The sequence below is a fragment of the Ctenopharyngodon idella genome, chromosome 11, assembly GCF_019924925.1.
Source record: "Ctenopharyngodon idella isolate HZGC_01 chromosome 11, HZGC01, whole genome shotgun sequence".
NCBI lineage: Eukaryota > Metazoa > Chordata > Actinopteri > Cypriniformes > Xenocyprididae > Ctenopharyngodon > Ctenopharyngodon idella.
In genome coordinates, this window is record NC_067230.1 from 11695893 (window position 1) to 11720590 (window position 24698).

Consider the following 24698-nt stretch of genomic DNA (forward strand, 5'->3'; position numbering starts at 1 on the left):
ACCAGTTCAACAATTCACTTTTGTAAAGGTTATAACTTTTGAACCCTTTGTTCCAGAAAAATGAATCTTAGTACAACTGATTCCTCTCTTTATACTGATCACATTCAACATCTTACATTAAGACTCTACGCAGTACAGTAGTGGCCATTTTGAAAAGTACAGTATTCCATTTTTTCGATACTCCTTCTACAAATTTTGTCCAAAATCGGCTCAGAGATCTTTGGACTGAGCCACACATAAATGACTGAACAGATTTTCTTTATTAATCCTTGTTCCAAAGTTATAATGCTGCAAACTGTGCTGTACTGCTTGCTGTGCTGCTCTGCTTGCAGTATTGTTTTGCTTGCTGTGTTGCTCTGCTTGCGGTGCCTTCGGTGCTTGGCCCCGCATTGCTGCTTGCAGCTATATATAGGGGCCAAGCACTGAAGGTGTTAAGGCACCTATTGTATCCGTTAGTTTACTTTATTATTATTAGGGGCCAAGCACCGAAGGTGCGTAGGCACCTATTGTATCCGTTGGCGTTCTTTTTTTTTTTTTAATTCTTCTTCTTCTTCTTCTTCTGCTCTTGAAGTCTATGGCAGCCCATAGAACCACTTGCGGGAAAGTTGTGAATTTTGGCACACAGTTAGAGGACAGACTGACCTTTGTCCATAGCAAATTTGGAGTCTCTAACTCAATTCCTCTAGCGCCACCAGCTGTCCAAATTTGCACTCATGTTTATGTTAATAACTTTTGAACCGTAAGGGTTAGAAACAAAATTCTTTTTTCCTCTGATTCCTTGCCTCAAGATGAATAAAATGCATTTTTCTGAAAAACCTACTTTTTCGAACTCCTCCTAGGCCGTTACTCCGATTTTCATGAAAATTATACCAGATCATCTTCAGACCATACCGACAAAAAGTTATTAAAAGCGTTTTGATTAACCCAACTGTTCTTGAAAAACACGCAAATAAATTTAATGTTGAGCACCCCAAATTGGACTCAAGGTTATATCTCCGCAATGCTTCATCATATTCAGACCAAACTTGGTACGTGTCATCACAAGCATGACCTGAGGCAACATGCTGCGTTTCGGCGCAGCGCCACCTACTGGTCCGGAGATACGAAAAATGGCTTTTTTTGCTTATAACTTCTGATGGGTTTGTCCAAAAATCATAAATTTGGTCTTGTTGGATTCGGGGCATCATGAATTTTGTGCTAAAATGCTGTATTTTATGAACGCATTAGCATATCATTACGAAACTCCGTATGGGTCATCAGCACAATGCCCCAAAGGAGCCTGAGAAGTTTCTGACCAGCGCCACCTGGTGATAAAATCAAATATTCAAATGCTTATCAATATGGGTGTGGTCAAGTTATTTTCAAAAGAGTCATGTCCTTAGACTCCTGAATCCCTGCTGAGTCCAACGATACCAAACATGCTAGGTTTCGACTTATGGTTTGTCCGCCATGTTGAATTTTGCAAAAAACCTGCTTTTTCAAACTCCTCCTAGGGCGTTACTCCAATTTTCACAAAAATTGATACAGATCATCATCAGACCATGCTTGCAAAATGTTGTTAAAAGCTTTTTGATAGATCCATCCATTCTCGAAAAAGGCACAAATGAATTCAACAAAAAGCTTGAGAAATCAGACTTGAGGTTATATCTCCACAACGATTTATTGTATTCTTACCAAACTTGGTACATGTCATCACAAGCATGACCTGGGGCATCATGCAGAGTTTCGGTGCAGCACCACCTACTGGTCTGGAGATATGAAAAATGGCTATTTTTGCTTATAACTTCTGATGGTTTTGTCCAAAAATCATAACTTTGGTCTCCTAGGATTCGGGGCATCATGCCGAGTCGAATGATATCCAATTTTCCCATATTGGCCATTTTGAATTTTGTGGTAAAATGCTGTATTTTATGAACACATTTGCATATCGTTACGAAACTCGGTATGGGTCATCAGCAAAATGACCTGAAGGAGCCTGAGAAGTTTCGGACCAGCGCCACCTTGTGGAGATTTTTTTTCATATGCTTTTAACTCCCTCGGGTCGGCGGTCACGCTGGCGATACCACCTCGGTTTTTTTCTTACCAGTGTGAAAGAGACTCAAAATACTCTGTCAATGTTGCACATATAATTAAGAGTTATACACCATTAAAATTTGTGGAATATCTTCTTTTATTTGTGTACACTCAGAGTAAAAACAAAATGATGTGCTTTTTGCAAAACAAAGAAAACTAACATGATGCGTGATCTCTCGTCTCCCTCTGAACGAAGTTTAATCCGATAGTTCTCAGAAAATGAACTGTAACTTAGTGAATACTAATGACACAAAAATGAGACTTATGTCTAAAAAAACGTTGAAATGTCAGGTTTTAAATCGTGTAAGTCAAATCGAAAACAAATATTCTGTGTTTATGTAATCTGTATGAAAAGAGACACATGTCAGAAGTCCGTGATTCAGCTCATTATCCGCTAATGCGGCCACGCCCACGGAGCGAGCGCTATTCAGACGCAAATTCTGAGGCAATACATGTATACATCATCTCAATCGTGCATTTATTGTCTTGAAAAGTGTTTATCTGGATGTTAAAGCTATGGTTAGCGATCTCTGGAAGACATGCCGTTAGTTCCTGAATTTCCTGTTCTTCTTTAGAGTAATTTGTGGACTAAAGGTGTACAGAGCGCCCTCCGGCTGCCAGTATGAATTGAAAACACAGTATCCAGCGCTCACAGTGATGACAATAAATACTGAATAAATATTACTCCTCTGTATAGAAAATTGACATAAACATATGAGAATCCATCAGTATTTCTCCAAATGTGCATGCTTTTAAGCTAAAAGGCTATATGAAATAACAGAGGTAACATGAATGTTCAGACGCTTTGCATCACAGAAATACATTATATTTTAAAGTATATAATAGAATACCATTATTTTAAATTGTAATAATATTTCACAGTATTGCTGTTTTTTCTGTATGTTTGATATACACCATGATGAGCTTGAGACATGATCACAGAGGGTTTTTTCACAGCCTACCTGACTGAAAGGCCTCATTAATATGCAGCTCATTAGAGGTTCTTTATGCAATTCTTTGTCTTCTCAGGTGTAAATCACCCATTATTCATGATGATTCACGCCTCCACGCATACTGTGTTTCTTGACAAAAAGTGTCTTACAAAAACTAAATCAATATATTGTTATAAATGAACGAGTATGCAGGATAATTTTTACATCATTTTGAAGTAAAAATTCTAGTCTACAACCTCCAATACCCAGAAGTCTTGTGAGCACAGATTTAATATATATTTTTTGGCTTTATTTCAGTGACTTAAGTTTTTTAGTTTTTTCAATAACCACGCATAAACGTTATTCCTTCAAAAACACAAACATGTACATACATGTTCCTCACATATTATGGTAGCCTAGTTTGTGCTGAATACAGTGTAATGACACTTTTTCCATTAATATGTTTATAAACAACTGAAAAAAGCACAAATGTCAGGGCATGTCAAAACTTCTCCAGGGCCCCGAAAATCCTCAGACCCCAGAGGGTTAACTTTTGATCTCATGAACACATTTGCATATCGTTACGAAACTCGGTATGGGTCATCAGCAAAATGACCTGAAGGAGCCTGAGAAGTTTCGGATCAGCGCCACCTTGTGGAGATTTTTTTTTTTCAAATGCTTTTAACTTTTGATCTCGTTGGCTTATTTTCACGGGAGTCACATCCTTAGACTCCTGAATCCTTGCCAAGTCCAGCTATACTAAACATGCTAGGTTTCGGCTAACGGTTTGTGCGGTGATTTAGCACTTAAAAAACGATTGCGAGTATCTTCGAGACCGTCTGATCGATACGAAACCAGCGTAGGAAACACGGAACCTAAGCTGGTTAACTATATTTTGAAGCCCAAATGTCAAAATTTTGATAGGAAGTGGCAAAAAAATCAAAACAAAGTTGTTCATGGGTCATTTTTTATGATCTCATACATATAAATGTCTATAACTCCAAAACAAAATGAGATATTTTCACCAAATTTGACACACACATGTATGGGGTCACCCTGAGGACACATAAAAAAAATTGGTTGGATTGTGTCTCTTGGAGGCGCTATAATTGAACAAAACACGAAATTGCCATTAAGTACTATACAGTATTATGATATAAAATGTTCTGTTATATGAATGCATTGGTGTACCATTACGAAACTCAGTATGTGTCATCGGCACCATGCTTTGAAGGTTCTCAAATGGTTTCGAGACAGCGCCACCTTGTGGTCAAATGTTGCAATAACATTTACTAAAAATGCTAATAGCTTTATGTAAATGTGGCCTATTGTATTGAGACTTGTCTTAATAGATTCTGTGGGTCATGCTGAGAACATTGATGTCAATTTTACAATAGTCAGCCAAACTTCCTGTCTGCCATTTTGATTTTCTTTAAAACCTGCTTTTTCAAGCTGCTCTTAGACCATTCATCCAATTTTCACCAAAATTGAATCACATCATCTTCAGACCATGTCTAATAAATGTTATAGGTTTCGTGTTGATAGACAAAACCGTATTCATATACCACAGCGAAGAATTAGAGACTTGATGCCAAAATGACTCTTGAGGCTGTATCTCTGTAATGCTTTGACATATTGACACCAAACTTTGCGATTGTCATTGTCACCTCACTCTGACCATACCGCATGAATTTGGTCACAGCGCCACCTATTGGTGAAAAGTGATAAACCAGTAAATCTGTATTATTGACTGTATTTGTGATATTTCAGCTCTTTTGCCTAAAATGATCTTAATGGGTCTTTAATTGCTCACTGGTGCAGTTTGAAGCTCACGGCCGTGTTGGCTGGCTTGTTGTGCCGCTTTTGTGCTTGGCCCCTTAAATGCTGCTTGCAGCTTTAATTTAATTATTTGCCAAAAGGCAAAGCATCATTATTGTTCTCTTGCATACTTATTAATGGTGCTTGCCAAAGGCAAAGCATCATTATTGTTATTGCTCATACTTATTAATGGTGCTTGCCAAAGGCAAAGCATCATTATTGTTCTCCTGCATACTTATTATTAATGGCGCTTGCCAAAGGCAAAGCATCATTATTGTTCTCCTGCATACTTATTAATGGTGCTTGCCAAAGGCAAAACATCATTATTGTTGTAGCGAATTAACTCAAAGGGGAAATATTAATAATTATTCATAACTCATTATGATTATTAATCATGATTAATTATGAAAATGTAAAACAGTTAATCAGATTAACTGGATGTAGCTACATTAATATTACAATCAATTAACCTGTTCGTCCAGTGAACACTCAGTGTTGATTGTTTATTAATTTTAAGAAATGTTCATTTCCAGGTTATGGAAAAACAACATTCGTATTGTACAGTACTACTCAGAGCATGTAGTCAGGATCTAAATCACTTAAGAGGCAATTTATTAGCAGACGGAGTCAGAACCAAACATGTATTGTGCACAATCTTTATTAACTAACTCACAAACACATAACTAAACTAACAGACACATAAGGTCACACACACATACATTGGTAAGAATGAGCAATGATATGATAATGAGAGTTGAACCGGAAGTGATACTGTTGATAGAGCTATAGGAAAAAGTCATAGACAATCTGGAAAAGAATCATCAGTTTCCTCAGTAATAAAACACCTTTGCTGACAAAGGTAAGTTTTACAAATCAATGCTAAATCGCTGTTTAGTGTTCAAATGTACAATACTTGCAAGATGCCTTTAGGCTGAGGAGCATCGGATCTGCCGGCTGGGTTGTAATCTTGATGGTTCGGTCTGAAGTTGTTGCCAGTATCTTCTGTGTTAGATGAAGTACTATGAAAACTTATAGATGAGCACATGGCTGGGTTGTAGGCCCAGGCCTGCAGCAAGAAGGGGGTCTCTTCAGTCGTCCAAGAAGCAAGGAAAGAGAGGGAGTGGCATTGTTCACTGGCTTTTAACCTCTGGTCAAAGTCACACCTCTTAGTTGTTGACCTGACCAATGAAGATGTTGTATTTCTGGGCGATAACATGCCTCCTGTCAGGGCTTTTATGATCGAGCAAGATTTACTGGCTGAGTTTTGAAGAAGAACTATTAAAGATTCTTGTAATACTGATGTGCTGCACAGGTATGGACATACCGCATACACAAGCATTTAAATCTTCTCGATACGAACCCATAGACACTAAACATGGCATAATTAAAGTTACCTTAAATGTATCATAAAACATGCGAATACAATGAGTGCAATACAACAACAGCAATAATGGATACCATTTCCTAGGGATGTGCGTGTTCATTTATAGAACGGTCTGTCTATAAATTAATGCAGGAAAGTCTGTGTTCTGTGGGGAAAATGCAGGAAAGATGCACGTTTCTGTGTCTCTTCTCTGCTCTTCCATGTGGCAACCACATTCTTTAGCGCAATAAAACTTGTAACTGAGAACTTCTCGGGGGATGGGGGACAGGCCCCAGAGTGCTTTAAACAATTATTGGTTACCTATAACAAATAATTGTGTCTGATTTGTCTCAGTCGTTACATTGTTATTGTGCATACTTATTATTAATGGTGCTTGCCAAAGGCAAAGCATCATTATTGTTCTCCTGCATACTTATTATTATTATTATTAATGGTGCTTGCCAAAGGCAAAGCATCATTATTGTTATTGTGCATGCTTATTATTAATGGTGCTTGCCAAAGGCAAAGCATCATTAAGTTGGCTTTTTCAAGCCAACTTATTGTAATGCTATTTAAACTTATTATTAAGTTGGCTTGAAAAAGCCAACTTACTGATCTTCTATTTAAGATTATTATTAAGTTGGCTTGAAAAAGCCAACTTACTGAAATGCTTATTAAACTTATTATTGTTACGTTGGCTTGAAAAAGCCAACTTATTGTAATGCTATTTAAACTTATTAATGGTGCTTGCCAAAGGCAAAGCATCATTATTGTTATTGTGCATACTTATTATTCTTCTTCCACTAAAATTTCTGCGCGCTACTCCTCCCGCAGCTTTTGTCATAGACCCATGAATGAGGTGTCAAATCGACCGGCTCATTGAGGAGAGGTGTGCTATGACTTTTATAAGCGATCGGGATTACGATGTTCGCCCGGCGGGTGAAAAATTGGCCGAAAAATCCCATAGAATTAACATTGCGACGAATTTTGACGAGTCATAGCTCCTAACGAGGATTTCGTAGAAACATGTGGGTTACCACGTTTGAAGAGGCTGGCAGGCTCTGTCAGACCATACCTCAAAATGGGGTGTAAGTTGTACCCCTGGGGCGCAAGAGCTGCCCAAAGTTGCCCCATAGACTTACTATGGTGAAGCCATGCCCATGAACCAGGAAGTGACTGCATGTTGTTTTTCCTACTATGGGAAATTACATAGGGATTTTGTATTGAACATAACTCTGGATCACAATGTCATAGAGACAAGGGGGCGGGCCCATTTTACTCAGGCATCCAATCAGTCTTTCAGGATCATTGTGAAACTATCAAGCCACGCCCTAGCAACCATTTAGAGCACCCTAGCAACAGTTCCATAGACTTTCATTGAAAATGATCAAAGGGATATCTTTGCATAGAAGTATCATAGAAACATGAGGTTGGGCTCGTTTGACTCGGGGCAGAAAACGGCCAATCACGAATCACCTTCAACCCTTCATAGCCACGCCCTAGCAACCATTAAGAGCACCCTAGCAACCCAAATACAAAGAGGGATATCTTCACATCTGAAAGACATAGAACCATGGGGGTTGGTTTATATCATTAATACTGACAAGCAGCCTTTGGAGTATCATCATTGGCAGATGCCATGCAACTCCCTAGCAACCAAACAAAGTACCCTAGCAACCGTTTAGCAAGACCTATATCTCTGCATCAGAGCATCGTAGAGACATGGCGGTTGGCTCTTCTGACTCATGTTAGCAAACTGGACTTCCAACATGCTACACATGCTAGCATAGAATAGCTACATGCTAATAGCAATTAGCTTAGGGTTTAAACATTACACAAAATGTGTTAGCATCATGCTAGCAACATGCTAATCGTGTTAGCATCATGCTAGCAACATGCTAATAATGTTAGCATCTTGTTAAAAACATGCTAGCAAAATGTTAATCATGCTAGCATCATGCTAGCAACATGCTAATCATGTTAGCATCTTGTTAAAAACACGCTAGCAACATGCTAATCGTGTTAGTATCATGCTAGCAACATGTTAAAAATGTTAGCGTCTTGCTAAAAACATGCTAACAACATGGTAATCATGATCATGCTAGCAACATGCTAATCATGTTAGCATCTTGTTAAAAACACATTAGCAACCTGCTAATCATGTTAACATTATGTTAGCAACATGTTAATCATGTTAGCCTCTTGTTAAAAACATGCTAATTATGTTAGCATCTTGTTATAAACATGCTAACAACATGGTAATCATGTTAGCATCATGCTAGCAACATGCTAACTATGTTAGCATCTTGTTAAAAACATGCTAGCAACATGGTAAACATGTTAGCATCATGTTAACAACATGATAATCGTGTTAGCATCATGCTAACAACATGCTAATCATGTTAACATCATGCTACCATCATAGTAAACAAGAGTTCCGAGTTTTGCCACTGCAAGCACCATTCACATTTTCTTCAGGAAATGTACATTCTAGTTATTCTTCTTCTTCCACTCAAATTTCTGCGTGCTACTCCTCCCGCAGCTTTTGTCATAGACCCATGAATGAGGTGTCAAATCGACCGGCTCATTGAGGAGAGGTTCCAACAAACGGCCAATCACGAATCACCTTCAAGACTTCATAGCCACGCCCTAGCAACCATTTAGAGCACCCTAGCAACCCAAAGCATAGAGGGATATCTTCAAATCTGAATATCATAGAGGCATGGGGGTTGATTTATATCATTCATACTGGCAAGCAGCCTTTGGAGTATCATCACTGGCAGCTGCCAAGCCACTCCCTAGCAACCAAACAGATTACCCTAGCAACCGTTTTGCAAGACCTATATCTCTGCATCAGAACATTGTAGAGACATGGCGGTTGGGTTATATTGGCAAGCAGCCTTTGGTATATCATCCTTGGCAAATTAATTAAAAGTAATTTGACCAACTTTGGAGTATCTAGGACCAACTCTATAGTGCCACCACCAGTTCAGCAATTCACTTTTGTAAAGGTTATAACTTTTGAACCCTTTGTTCCAGAAAAATGAATCTCAGTACAACTGATTCCTCTCTTTATACTGATCACATTCAACATCTTACATTAAGACTCCACTCAGTACAGTAGTGGCCATTTTGAAAAGTACAGTATTCCATTTTTTCGCTACTCCTCCTACAAATTTTGTCCAATTTTGTCCAAAATCGGCTCAGGTGATCTTTGGACTGAGCCACACATAAATGACTGAACAGATTTTCTTTATTAATCCTTGTTCCAAAGTTATAATGCTGCAAACTGTGCTGTACTGTTTGCTGTGCTGCTCTGCTTGGTGTGCTGCTCTGCTTGCAATGCTGCTCTGTTTGCTGTGCTGTGCTGTTCTGCTTGCAGTGCTGCTCTGATTGCTGTGCTGTTCTGTTTGCAGTGTTGCTCTGCTTGAAATGCTGCTCTGCTTGCTGTGCTGTGCTGTTCTGCTTGCTGTGCTGCTCTGCTTGATGTTCTGCTCTGCTTGCTGTGTTGCTTTGCTTGCAGTGCCTTCGGGGCTCTGCCCCGCATTGATGCTTGCAGCTATACTTAATTTTCTGTTTTTGTTCATCACAAAGTTCAAAGCAGATAAGAAAAACTAGGATGCCGGGTGTATTCAGAGCGCTGCCATTACCGTTTACAGTGCGTGGAATGGTGCGCTGTTATTAGTTGAGCAGATATATCGCATTCTGCAGAGAAAGGAGACTGGCATTTGTTGCGTTTTGGAAAGAAAGGGAGAAAACATGACAGAATAACACAACAGATATCGCATTTTGCGTAAAATTAATAAATGACTTTTCAATACCGACCAGATACAATTCTGATTTTGGCGGAAACTCAATTTTTTTTTAAAAAATGGCGTTTATCTCGTTTTGTAACCAAACTCTTCAAATGTCAACTTACATAACGTTACATAAAGCACCATCACTTCGAAGGAATTATATTTGAAAGACTTTTGAGTAATACTGAAGATATTACTATAAATTATAGCAACACCTCCCCCTTTGCCTTTCTGACAAGGATTGTGTCGATGATCGTAACCTTGAGGGCTGGACTCATTTAAAGTAATGTAATCGTCTGGTTTTAGCCAGGTTTCTGTCAAACACAGCAAATCCAGATTATAATATCACTAATAATATCATTTACAATAAGTGCTTTTGAAGAAAGGGATCTAATATTCAGCAACCCAAGCTTTATCATTTGTTTATCAGTATTATTTCTGTTTTTTATTTGTTGAACATCGATAAAATTTTTACCCTTAAATGGGTTTGGAAGTTTTTTGTATTTACTAATTCGGGGTACAGATACAGTATCTATGTGATAATATCTAGGTGAAAGAGTTTCTATGAGTTGGGAATTATCTGACTTCTGTGACATGAGGCAGCTAACAGATGGTCGGTTTAGCCAGTATGTCTGCTTCAGCACATAGACACGGGACACAGAGGTAAATGATATACACAACAGCAGATTTATTGGATAACAACGGGGAAATGTGAGATGAGCAGAATGTCCAGGTAAGCAGGCAGGGAATGTGAAAGTCATATGGGGCTTATCTGATAGTGATTGTCCGTTTGTCTTTTCCAGCGGGAAACAGCGAAGCGTGGAGAAAATCTGGAGCGGTGGAGAACAAGGAGTGAACGCAGGAACAACAGGTAAGTAGATCACAGGTAAGAGGGTCGTGGAGCTTGTAATAGAAGTTGACGTTGACGAGACCAGACAAGGGAGTGCAGGAGAAGAGAGTATTTATAGTGAGTGCAGGTAATGATGTGCAGGTGCAGGGAATCCGTGTAACGAGGAGATGATGAGCTGACTGGGTGCAGGTGTGGATCAGGAGAAATGCTGGGAAATGGAGTTCAGGGATGGTGAAACAGATAGTGACCGTGACATTACTCCCCCCTCCCAATAGGCGCATCCTGCGCTGTATAACTTCCACAGGGGTAGGAGGGTGGGCACTCTGGAGGCTGGCAAGGACATAGCTCAGGGGACAGGAAGCCTCCAGAGTGGCGCCATGGCGGACCGGGCAGTTCAGGGGGCCATGGTGGTGCAGGCAGTTCAAGGCACCATGGCGGTGTGGCCTCCTTGGCCTCGGCCCTGACCCCCGGCTCTGCTACTATGGCCACAGATATATAGCGCCCCCCAAAAAAAATTCTTGGGAGGACTTATGGGTCTCTGGACTGGAGCGGGGCGGGCTTGTGGGCTGGAGCAGGCTCGTGGGCTGGAGCGGACTCCTGAGCACTCTCAGGGACTGGAGCGGTCTCTCGAGCAGACTCGGGGACTGGAGCCATCTCTAGGCTCTCGACGAGGAAGTCGCCTCTAGACTCTGGACTAGGAAGGGAGTCACCTCTGGACCCGGGACTAGGAAGGAAGTCTTCTCTGGACTCGGGACAAGGATGAGAAAGGGAGTCGCTTCTGGACTCGGGACGAGGAAGGGAGTCGCCTCTGGACTCAGGACAAGGAAGGGAATCGCCTCGGGACGAGAAAGGGAGTTGCCTCTGGACTCAGGATGGTTCTGGGCTCTGACCAGAAATCAATCAGCCAGAAGTTCTCCATTAGCTCTGGAGAGGCCTTAGGCATGGCAGCCATTTTGGCTGAGGGCTCAGGTGGGGTGGCGGCCATCTTGACTGAGCGCTCAGGCGTGGTGGCGGCCATCTTGACCGAGGGCTCAGGCGTGGCGGCGGCCATCTTGACCGAGGGCTCAGGCCTGGCGGTGGCCACTTTGACTGAGGGTTCAGGCGAGGCGGCGGCCATCTTAACTGAGGGTTCAGGCAAGGCAGCGGCCATCTTAACCAAGGGCTCAGGCGTGGCGGCGGCCATTTTGACTGAGGGTTCAGGTGAGGCGGCCCTCTTGGGAAGAGGCTCTTGGGCTGGCTGGAAAGCATATGTGGGAATGAAGCTATCCCAACATATGGAGATGGCCTCTTTCCAGTCCAGCCCAGCAAGATCGGGGAGTTCCCAGGGATCGACATAGTTAACCCCAATCCTGAATAGCGCCTTGATGGTCTCGTCTTCCAAAGGGCTGGAGTGGACCAGGCGAATGAACTTCTCCATGAAGGAAAAAAGGTTGCGGCTGGTTTGTGCGGCCGCCGCGATCTGTCCAGCGAATTCCCAGCTCATCGTCCTTAATTAGTGGGTCTGGTCTTCTGTCACCACATAGACATGGGACACAGAGGTAAGTGATATACTCAACAGCAGGTTTATTGGACAACAACGGGGAAGTGAGACGAGCAGAATGTCCAGGTAAGCAGGCAGGGAATGTGAAAGTCATATGGGGCTTATCTGATAGTGATTGTCCGTTTGTCTTTTCCAGGGGATCCAGAGGGAACAGCGGAGCGTGGAGATGGTGGAAATCTGGAGCGGTGGAGAACAAGGAGTGAACGCAGGAACAACAGGTAAGTAGATCACAGGTAATAGCGTCATGGAGCTCGTAATAGAAGTTGACGTTGACGAGACCAGACAAGGGAGTGCAGGAGAAGACAGTATTTATAGTGACTGCAGGTAATGATGTGCAGGTGCAGGGAATCCGTGTAACGAGGAGATGATAAGCTGACTGGGTGCGGATCAGGAGGAATGCTGGGAAATGGAGTTCAGGGATAGTGAGACCGATAGTGTCCGTGACACCTGACCTGGGCCCCAGTTTGTCATTTTTCAGCTCTAAGACTATGTGCCATATTACTAGAAAGAAGATTAGCACCATCCCAGGAGGGATGAATGCCATCTCTTTTCAACAGGTCAGGTCTGCCCCAAAAACTTTTCCAATTGTCTATGAAACCTATATTATTAGTTTCTGACATTGTACTTGGAGTTCACACACCTCTTTAATGTTAATTTTAGTGATCCCCGACTGGCGAAGTCGAACATCATTTGTGCCGACGTGAATAATAATCTTAACCATAACTCTTGCGGTACTTTTTGTTCCATTTCTATTAACAGTTCATCCAATTTAGAATTCAGCTCTTATTTCCACTGTCTCTACTATCATCTTTGGTATTCCTATCATTTTGGTAGGATACATGATTTTGAGGTACATCATATCTGTGGTTTGGAAGATAAAAAGGTTCTCTGTGGCCTCCTACTTTCTTTCTTTTGCATGCAGCATCATTGGCCCCAAATCCTTGGGTTGACATCCCTCATTCAAATATATACTAACGTGGGGTTGAATTATCTATCTTGAACCATTTTTGGATAAAACTGCACTCTTCAATTTGCAATGCTCCTCCCTTTGGTGTCCCACTATTAAATATTCAAAGATTAAGGGTATTTCTTGTTCTTTAGTTTCTTCTAACCATTCCTTTTCTAATTTAGGATCCTTTGAAGGATCGTATCTCATTGTGCAGTGAAATTCAGTTTCAGGTACTGCTGGATTCCTGAGTTGCTCCTTTATGTACCTTCCCCATTTATCAATTGTTTTTCCTACCTCCCTTTCTAAGTCCCCTAACTAATATATGTTTGCCTGCGGTTCTTGTAGGTTTTGTTTTTTTACTACAGCCATTTGTCTAACTCCCTTGTTATCTATATATATTCCTTCTGGAGAACACCATATTTGTAATTTTAATTTGCATATTGCATCCCTTCCTAACAGATTGACTGGTGTTTGTTCTGACACTAAAACTGTGATTCTTATTTCAGAGTCTTTGACTTTTATGCTGACTGGTGCCGTCATTTAAATTAGCTGCATTTGTCCCGGGAATCCTACTGTCTTGACATATTTTCCAGACTTGGGGAGATGAGAGGTATAATTTGGACTCAAACACAAGTAGGTTCAATTCAATTCAATTCACATTTATTTGTATAGCGCTTTTCACGATACATATCGTTTCAAAGCAGCTTTACAGAGAATGCATGTCAACATTACAATTTGGAGACTGCAGTTAGCTAATAATGTAATAATTTAGGCGATTAACATACAATCACTGTTAGCAATTTAATTGAAGGTAGAAGCAAAGAGCTCCTGGAAAAATGAATTACATATTAACAATAATTAGGATATATAGAAATTTGCGAATGTGCGTGTTGATCCAGATGTTGCATCTTCTGAAGTCATCGCAGGAGTTGGCGCCGTCTCTTCCAAAGTTTTAGTCATCTGAGGTCTTCTTAAGAGGCTGGATCCAAAGTAGGTGGCGCCAGTGTCAAGCATCATCGGCGTTATCTTATCCTCTGTTTTAACCTTCAGCATAGGTTCTTGATCAGCATCAGAAGATATCATCGGAAGCTGATTCTTCCCCGTAGGATTTTCTGGGCATCCCTAATAACCTTGGTCTGGGCCACGCCATGGATTGACATGTCCTGGTGCATGGCTTTGAGGATTTTGTTGCCGTGTCTGTTGCGCTTGTCCTGTGAGTGACATATTCTGTGGCTATGGGTTGGTTGGACAATCCTTTTTGTTATGTCCAAGTTGATTACATCCCCAACACATTCCTGGAGGGCTATTATTCCTCTGTTGATTGTTGAACTGTCTCCCTCTCCCTCTTCCTCTTCCTCTTTGCTGCGGTTGGAGTTTCTACTGTTCTGGTGCTCAGGCAAGTAGATCGCAATCGGTACATTTGGTTGCTGTACACTTCCTGCAGGTGCAGACGCACTCTGATGGACAGGTGCCGATGCTGGTGTTGCTGCCATCATTGGAGGCTGCGTTGGTGCCATGACTGAAGCTTGCATAGTTGGGCCTGGCATATTTACAGTAGCCATCACTGCAGTTTGATCCTCACCGCTTTTCAGGGTGACTTGTACCTTTTTCTTTTTGTTTGTCAGTTCCTCTAGTTGTAATTGTGTCAGTCGTCTATGGAGCTCTCTTTCTTGATTCTTTAGTTTCTGTTCATTCTTTCTGTATTGTTCGACTACATGGGCCACATGATCACAGAAGTCTTTGAGTTTAGCCCCACTGCATCTTCTAATCTTGTTCATAGCCTCTACTATAGCAGTTCTGAACAGTGTTGTCATCACTATGTCTCCTTCTGGGTCTTTTTCCAATTCTTCTTTCAATCTTCTCAATTGTCTTTGAATGTAGGAGGTAGGGTTTTCCATTTCCCCTGGTTGTTCTCCTTTCAGTAACTTGGGATCCATTTGTGTAGGATAGTTCCGGTACTGGTCAAGAGTGGTGGCATCCATCTTCGTTCTACCAACTGCAGCTTTGAGGCCCGCATCCTCGAGGATCTCATTTGTCTTAGCTCCTCCCATACTCTTTGCCAGTAGGGCCTTGATATCTCCGATGGCCAGTATTTTTCCCATTGTCTCTGCTTCCAACAGTCTAATCCATTTTCCAGCCCCTTCATGAATATCTGGTAGACGAGTCACGAGTCCTTCCAAGTCTTGTCCTGCCCAGGGTATGTATTGTGCTTGTTCCCCTTTGATCAGAATGGGAAACCGCATATTCTCACTTTGTTGTAAGGGGGACAATAGTGATGTGTATCCCCATGCAGCATCCGGCTGCTGTTTTGTTTTCTTCTTTAGGGTGAATCACCTCGCCAGGACGCTCTTCCGTTGTCCAGTGCTGTGGACTTAGTGGTGGTTGCTTGTAATCTTCTGGAGTTAGGATAGGCATCTTACTTGAGTGTCTCTCTCCTCCCCAATGCGGCTCCCACAGGGGTATTTCTTCAAGTCGAAGAGTTCCCAAAACTTTCTTAAATTCCTCATGTGGGCTGCTCCATCTATATCTCCCTTGTGGACTGGCTGGGCGAACTCCCCTTCTTCACCAATATCCATCTTCTTCTCTTTCGAGGGCCCTTCTCAAATCCCGAGCTCTCCTTGTCATGAGCTCTTCCACCTCCTCCATCCTCTGTCTCTCTGTGAGCTCTTCCGCCCTTCTTAAGTCCCGATCTAATGAGATCATACTTTCATTCTCTTCTTGATCACTTGCCATGTGTTCGCATGTAGTGTCTCTTCCGGTTTCATCCAGCACCCTCAAAGCCTCTTTTGCCTAGCAATAAGGGTTTGTCAGCGTTGGATCCTTTTTCTTCCTTCTCACACTTCTACTTTCTTCTTTTTGTTCTTCTTTATATGTTGACAATCCCTTTTTCATCATTGTGGATCTACTAGTATTTCCTTATTCATCTTCCCCTTGATGACTTGTAACGCTCAGCCCAATCGGTCGAGTTTACATGGATTAAAATACGGTCAGATTAAACTGTGTGAGGCTTTGATATCCAAGTTTACCTGGATTAAAATGGGGTCAGATTAAACTGTGTGAGCTTTTGGAGTTTTTAAAAAGATGAGACAGACAACAGAAATAAAGTAAATAAATAAAGTGTATTTACAATTTCCACATAGAACTTAAAACAACACAATAAAACTAGAATAACTTAAGCTGTTTAAAAGCGTGGAGTCCATTAGCACCATACCCTAAAACAGTCCTTAAGAGTCCTAGTACCGTGCTGAAAGTCCCAATGTGAAAGTGTCCACCAGTGTATATACAAAGTCCACAGAAGTGATAATCCAATGAACGTGATGTGGTGTGTCCTTAAAAAGTCCTTAAAAAACAACTCCGCAGTCCAGCTTGTGGTCTTTGATTAATGACCCTGTTTGTTTGCCATGCTGCCTCCTTTATGCTGGCTTACTTCCTGATTCCTGTCATGTGATCAGTCACATGACAGGCAGACCCAGACTCATTAAAAGACATATATTAAAACCAATAAGAGGAAAAATGGACTAAAAAACATGTAAACCAATTAAAACTCTATTATACATAAAATCATTGTAATAAATAGAGCGGTAAAACATGTATTTTATGTGACAGTGTCACAGACTGTATTCTTCTCCTCGCTCTATCATCTGTCGTTCCTCCTCCTTTTCCTCTTCAGTTGTTCGTCATCAAAGCTCAAATCTCTTTGCACCTGTAATGTACCACTTACAAAAGGCATTTGCTTCTTTATTTCATCATAAGAGGGTACGTAAGGGGGTGGACGCTCCACCTTCTTATCCATCTTTTCTGTATGCTCTCTCATTTGTCTTTTCTTGTATTCTTTTACTCCTTGCTTTGTAAAAATATCTAACACTTCCTGTTCTTTTCATCTCTTTTGCTCTCTCTTTTTTCTTTTATCATGTGGCTTATGGTTTTTTATTAATGCTTTCATTTCTCTGCACATTGATAAGTCAAATGTTCCCTCTGCTGGCTAGTTTGTATTTAGCTTTTTAGTCCTTTTTGACAATTTCTTAATAATATCTCTGCATATGGAGTATTGTGTTATTATGCGTTCTACTGGTATATCTGTTTCTAATGACGTCGAAGCCATTGTTTTCTTAGGCCAATTTTTACCTCTTTAACCCCAGTTAAATATATTTTCACTATTATAATATTTCTTCACTGGATTACTCAGACGAGGACCACTAAAAGCATCCGACCCCTGACCTTCTCCGGACTTTCACTGGGTTGAGGACTTAAAATAATAATTTGTGGTCTTTCTTTTTCTTATTTATTTCACAATTGCTCTCATCTGTACCTCAGTCAATGGCTTCGGCATCACGTCAACTGTAATTGTTGCGTTTCCAAATAATGTCTTCCCCCAAGCAGAACTCCAGAGCTCGTTCTCCTCAACTCTCCGATCAATTGCTGTTATTCCTCCTTTTATATAGCGCGCCTTTTTGTTTTGTGAGGCCTCGTGCCAGCATGCCCGCCGTGGGCCCACGCCAACCTCTTGCAGCTCCTGGCTGGGGCTCGCCAATTATGTTGTGGCCAGTCTGCAGTGTCTAAGTCGTTTCAGTTGGTTCGTCCAAAAAAGCTCTCAGAGTCAGAAGTTCCAGGTCTTCAGAAGATAATCTTTATTGCCAGGCAACAAAGTGAGATGCTAGCTTCACATCTGATCTACACAATACAAAACTTTTATACGTTTTTCTTATCTCTATAGGTTCAATGGGGATTTCTCTACTTATCTTTTTCTTTTAGCTCCACCCTGGCATTCTGCCACCATTATTTCTGTATCCACATACATTATGATTTTATTGGTGGAAAAAATTCTCTGCTTTTAAAACACCATTATATGTTTTAAAAAGCTTAATGTAATAATCTTTTTGGTACTTTCCACTGTTTATTCTTGTTCCCATACATTGAATACATTTCTTTTGGGTACCTTCCTAGCAGCAGACCTGGCATTTCCCACTGATTTTGTACACAGGCTATTTCAACAGTTAAACCTTAAGTGATCAATAAATTTTCCCAATATCTGCTGCAGAATTTCAACGGCACCAATATCGATTCCATGTGACAATATTAGATCTAAAGTATGATTACGACAATGAGTAGGTCCTGACACCTGTTGTATAACTTCAATAGAGTTTAGAATGTCTGTAAATGTCAATCCCAATGCGTCATTTTCATTATCTACTACTAACTCTGATAGAAAATCAGCAAATTCTTTGATAAAGTCTGTATGGTGCCCTGGTGGCCTGTATACAGTAGCCAGCACAAATGTAAAATGGGATATGTCACTTACATTACATAACATTACATAAAGCACCATCACTTCAAATGTATTATATTTGAAAGACTTTTGAGTAATACTGAAGATATTACTATAAATTACAGCAACACCTCCCCCTTTGCCTTTCCGACGCGGTTTGTGTCAATAATAGTAACCTTTAGGACTAGACTCATTTAAAGTAATCGTCTGGTTTTAGCCAGGTTTCTGTCAAACACAGCAAATCTAGATTATTGTCTGTGATAATATCATTTACAATAAGTGCTTTTGAAGAAAGGGATCTAATATTCAGCAACCCAAGCTTTATCATTTGTTTATCAGTATTATCTCTGTTTTTTATTTGTTGAACAGCAAATAAAATGTTTACCTTTAAATGGGTTTGGAAGTTTTTTGTATTTACTAATTTGGGGTACAGACACAGTCTCTGTGTGATAATATCTAGGTGAAAGAGTCTCTGTGTGTTGGGATTTATCTGACTTATGTGACGTGAGACAGCTAGCAGACTGTCGGTTTAGCCAGTCTGTCTGCTTCCTGACCAGGGCCCCAGTTTGTCATGTTTCAGCTCTAAGACTATGTGCCATATTACTAGAGAGAAGAGCAGCACCATCCCAGGAGGGGTAAATGCCATCTAATTTCAACAGGTCAGGTCTGCCCCAAAAACTTTTCCAATTGTCTATGAACGTTATATTATCCTGTGGACACTACTTAGACAGCTAGCCATTGAGTGATGATAGTCTGCTAAGTATCTCATCACTCCGACGAACAGGAAGAGGGCCAGAGCAAATTACAGTGTCTGACATCATACTATTATGTTGTATGGATTGCAATATTTTATGTACAGCTGAGCTTTTGCTCTGCTAATTCAACCTTCACACTCTACTCTTACTGATGGAATGTATAATCAGTGAAGACTGGCCACCAGGCTGCGCATATACAGTATAGGCGTGAAACCTCAGACACTACTTTGGCCAGTGTTTCAGTCTCATTGTCCAACCCCTGTACTTCATAGAAAGTCTCAACTTACTTAGGAAGAGAATTTGTTACTTCTCCTCTCACGATCACTACGGCAAACATTACCTCAGTCACCACAACTCAGGTGACCAAGGTAGGAGACTTGTCACCTTGAGTTTAAGAACAACATCCCCTCTGAGCAAACACACCATTCACATTCAGTTTGAAATAGCTTTAATCAAAAATTGTGAATGCATTGTGGATGGACAGGTCATAAAATTTTATTCCAGTTGAAATTTTAATAACAATAAAAAAAAAAAATAAAAAAAATGTTTTAGTACACAAACTGAGGCTGGTGGATTAAGACTACCAAAATAGTAGCTGATGAAATTTCATGTCAGAGATTCAGTTCTTTATTGTTTTTGACTGGTTTCAGACAGTAAAAGTGGGTTATGCAGAGACCAGGATTGAAAAAAGGATCATTATAACAGGAGATGATGATGTGGATCAGCATCAGGTAAGCAAAGACATATATATGTAACATGCTAGCAATAAATGTAAATATAAAATTTAGGAAGCACTAAACCTAATCTAGCATACTTTGTAAGGCAGATATTCAGGAAATAATGTAATAATACATTTATGTTAAAATCACTCTAATATCATTAAAACTGTAACTTTTTGCAGGCTCTCGCCATGGCAATACAGGAGGCCAAACAACAGCACCCTGATATGCTGGTGACTAAGGCCATAGTGGTCAGGGAAACAGACTCTTCGTCTGACGAGAAACATCAAACATATGAGGTACAGCAAAAATACAGTACAATAGTTATTGGAAGTTGATATTTGATCATTTTAAATGTAAAGTGAAATTAAGCAAAATTTATTTCAATTATTTAGGGTTTATCTCTGCAATTGAATGATTACACATTTCTGAGTTGACTCAACTGTGGCACATCTCTGTGTATCTCTCTCTTTTTATGTGTGTATGGTGTGCATTTGTCCACCTGTTCCAGTCTTGATCACTAGAGGGTGCTGTTTGGAACATGGACAGAAGATCAGCTCTGATTCAGATATATATATATATACAGAAACAATGTTCTGTACCATAGAGATTACTTTCACCATATCAACAGTAATCTAAGTCATATGCAGTCTTGTATCTATGTCAACATTAAATTTTTTTGAAAAAATACTTAAAATGTTGGAAAGAATCACTTCATGCTGTCACATATGCATTTAATTCAGTTTAGTTCCTAGAATTACCTTTTTTGAGCTAACAGCTTTTTATGGACTCTCTGTTCAAAAAACATTTTTCCTGGAGATTTGGGCTTCCATTTAGAATTCATGCATGACTTTCTAGGATTCACCTGAAAGAGTATAAAGCCCAGGATACACTGCATGATTTTAGCAATCCTATAAGATCATTACAAATCACACTGTGCGACATGGATCTATTAAACTTGGGTACGACATGCATGTAGACTGTACGATGATGCTTTATTTGACTCGTAGGCTACGATGCAAGTTTCTATAGAAGAAACAACGTCATCAGCATGCGCTAGTGGTAAACAAAAAGATCATGTTGAATCACACTTTGGCAGTTGTAGTTTTTATGTGTGCTGAAAATAAAAAGGAAGCGGCGAAAGAAGAAGGGAAAAGAGCTTGAGGTAAGCAGTTTTAAGTTTTAGCACCATGTCGCATTTTTATTGGCTGGTCAGTAGACGTAGGTCGTAGCAGTGTAAGGACCCCCCCATCAGCCCAAAAACGGAATCCGATGGCCCGAGCGAAGGTTAACGCGTGTATGCCTTTTCAGCGCCTCTGTTAAGTTCACTTAATTTCACTCATTTAATCTGACTCCAATTTCAAATTATTTACTCTTAGGTTGTGTTTCCAATCAGAAATTAATCCTTGGTTATGCATTAATTTAGATTTTTGATTATTCTGATTACCTTATATCTTCAATTATTCGTTCACTGCGGTCCCGGTATCGCTTTAGAAAAGTCACGTCGGCCAACTGAGTGCTCTTCCCGGACACAAACTCGTCAGTCCTGACCTTAAACATTGGATGCAGGGTAAATATTTACCTTTAAGTCGGTCACGCTCTGCTTACTCGTAACAAAAAGCATAGTTTTTATATATTTACGAAAACTGCAACTTATTTAAGGCAGTGATAGTCAGAAATCGAAATGGACTTAATTGATGTGCCCTATGCTCCATCTATTAAACCTTCCGTATGATCAATCCTGAACATAGATTTGCGGTAATACCTTCGCTTTAATCTACTAGAAATAACGAATTAAGAATAATACAGAATAAACCAAATATAACATTTTATTTGTCAAGTAAAAATGTATTATGCCAATTACATTACAGTTAGACAATTAGAAGCCAATTCAGAAATAATAAATGCATAACATCAATTATTCAAAGAAATGCATATACACACAGTGATGTGTGAATGTCTTCAGACATTCGCCCACCTCTGTATAGGGGCTTCTGGCTACAGAAGATCCCACATGACTGCTTTGCAGTTTGTGTTAATAAATGCTTTATTAATACATATGTGTGAGGTGAGAAGTTTTGGGCAAGGCGGTGTAGATCTTCTCTCCAGATGAGTTTTCTTGCTTTATTGTAGGGAGCTTGATCTCAGTTTTTGTCTTAGCAGGAAAATCAAGTCTTACAGCAGCAAACACACTGTGCGATGATCATGCTGAATTTCTGACACTATCATAGGCTATCTTTGGTCTCAAGACCGGGAAAACGGCCGTCTTTGAACATAGGACCACTGATTAAGAGCCACAATCACAGAAATCGCCACGATTGTTTCACGATGGCAATCTTTCGTCTGGGACAGCCAAAAATCATGCAGTGTATCCCAGGCTTAAGGATGGACAGACAGAGAAGCTATGTATCCTTGCTGGACTGGTAGTTTGGCCATCAGTCAGCTCCTCTAAGATGTTTTAAAATTTGATCAAGTGTTTGCTTGTTAATTATGAGTTGTTGATCAGTTTGATTATCACATGCATATGCACAAACTTAAAATCAGTTTTGGATGTTGAAGCATAGCATTTTAGAAGATTCACATATCAACCCACACCTGACCAGTTGTTAAGGGTATTGACAAAGCAGTCTATACATGCCATAATAATCAACAAATGTCCACCAAATTGAAATACATGTGGCATTTTGCTTTGCGGCCAAGGTGTATCAAGGATTATACCAAAACCTGTCAATTTCCTTGCTTTCTTCAAGCTTCTCTTGGTCTCCCGTGTGTTCAACCTGAACCCAGCTCCATTCTAAAAGCTAGTGAGTTGCCTATAAGGTTTAATTTAAAAAAAAAAAAAAAAAAAGGCTTCATAACCGGACACAAAGGCTGTTCCAAAAAATAATTATATTGCTGTCTTAGAAATTTTGTTGTCTGAATTCTAAGCAATCCTTTACAGAGAAGGCAATCCCATAATACATTTATTTAAAAAAAAAAAAAAAAAAACAAAAAAAAAAAAAAAAAAAACAAAAAAAAAAACAATCTAATATGTTGGACGAAGTTAGACTAAAATAACTAAACTAAAATGTGTATTTTAATTCTTGTTATAGTACCATGTCATTTCTCACATTACTTTATTTAAATCAAGAGTTAAGTCTCCTGTGTGGAGCGCTATTTGACATTTGTATGATATTGTAGGATGTTTCAAATCTGTTCTATATGATGGTTAATTTCAGTTGTTTCAGTATGTTTTGCATTGGTAGGCAGTAGACAAAGCAACTCACTAGGTTTTGTTGCAGTTACTAAAATGATGCTTGATCAATAACATTAAAGGTTTTTGTTATTGTTATTGTTATTATTATTGTTTTTAGTATTGTTATTATTTAAATGTGTATCATGTAAGGATGTGTTTGATTTTTTTAGTCATGACATATTTGTATTTATATGTTTGCTGAATGTGAGCTTGTGGGTTTTCCATCTCTCTAAATCGCCACCATACAGCAGTGTGAATGTGACATTAATTCTGATCTCTGCATATTCCATTTAAAAGTATAACACAATATTAAAAAAAAAAAAAAAAAAACATATTATAATTGTTGAATCATGCATTGAAAAACAATCATATACTGTATTTTCTATGCATTCTAGTATAGAAACCTGAATAGAAAACAGCTAACATATATATTTTGGATACTTTAAGCTATTCTTGTCAAGACTTCTGCAATAATTAATGTTTATAGATAAAACTACAATTATGCATACTGTGTTTATTCCACATATGGTTATATGCAGCAGTGTGTCATGTTAACCATGGTTTTGGTCTCTGTATGTTCCCTACTTCTTGGAAGACACTTGGGACATTTCTGAAAAATTCCCATCACACAAACAATCTGTGTATTTCTTCACTGGAGGCCCTGATTATTTGCTGCAAGCTTATGCATGAAGGTCCAGATAGAATCTGCAGACATTTTTTCTGCATGGATTATAGAGGAAAATCTGCATAATTAATGTGGACCTGCTCAAAAGATAAACCTGCTGTTCATTTTGAAAAAAAAAGTTACTATGTGATTTGACTAGTTGTGTTGAAGGAGGGGTAGTCTCATATAGGGCAGATTCTAGGCAATCCTTACAGAGAAGGCAATCACATAATACATTTTAATGGGCATTAAAAAATAAAGAAAAACAATCCACGATGTTGGACGAAGTTAGAGAAATATAAATAACCCAAAAATATGTGGATTTATAAATAACTAAAAATATGTGGATCATCAGGTTTCAAGGAACTGAGTCAACGTTGATAGAATAAAGGACTGTTACTTTGATAAATATAAAAGAATATAAATCATAATGGGTGCCTTATTGTATTACTCATTGCCACCTGTGAACACAAAAGTTATCTGTGAACCATTAAAATATATATATATTTTTAAGTTAATCTTATAGTATTTGAGTGTACTATATTAATACTATATTAAGTGTTCTATATTAATTTGAGTGTACAGTCAGTCATATGGGATTCTGTATTGTCTGTGTATTCCTCTTAGATCTCTAGAATCTGTCATGACATACAAGCTAAATAAGAAAAGCAGACCACTGGAACAAATAAAGTGAAATCATATACCTGATGGTCTGTGCATGGTCTGAAACACTTATC

General features: G+C 39.6%; 1 protein-coding gene across 5 annotated transcripts in view; it reads left to right on the forward strand.

Moving 5' to 3' along the window:
* The window catches only part of LOC127522014 (band 4.1-like protein 1), a 467430-nt gene extending 444344 nt beyond the window's left edge, over window positions 1-23086 (forward strand). For all 5 annotated transcript variants that reach the window (XM_051911522.1, XM_051911524.1, XM_051911523.1 and 2 more), the window contains 3 exons: window positions 19994-20074; window positions 20245-20361; window positions 20574-23086. In XM_051911522.1, the coding sequence (XP_051767482.1) occupies window positions 19994-20074; window positions 20245-20361; window positions 20574-20579 (204 nt within the window). In that variant the 3' untranslated portion in view covers window positions 20580-23086. The remainder of the gene's footprint in view (window positions 1-19993; window positions 20075-20244; window positions 20362-20573) is intronic.
* The last annotated feature ends 1612 nt before the right edge of the window (window positions 23087-24698 follow it).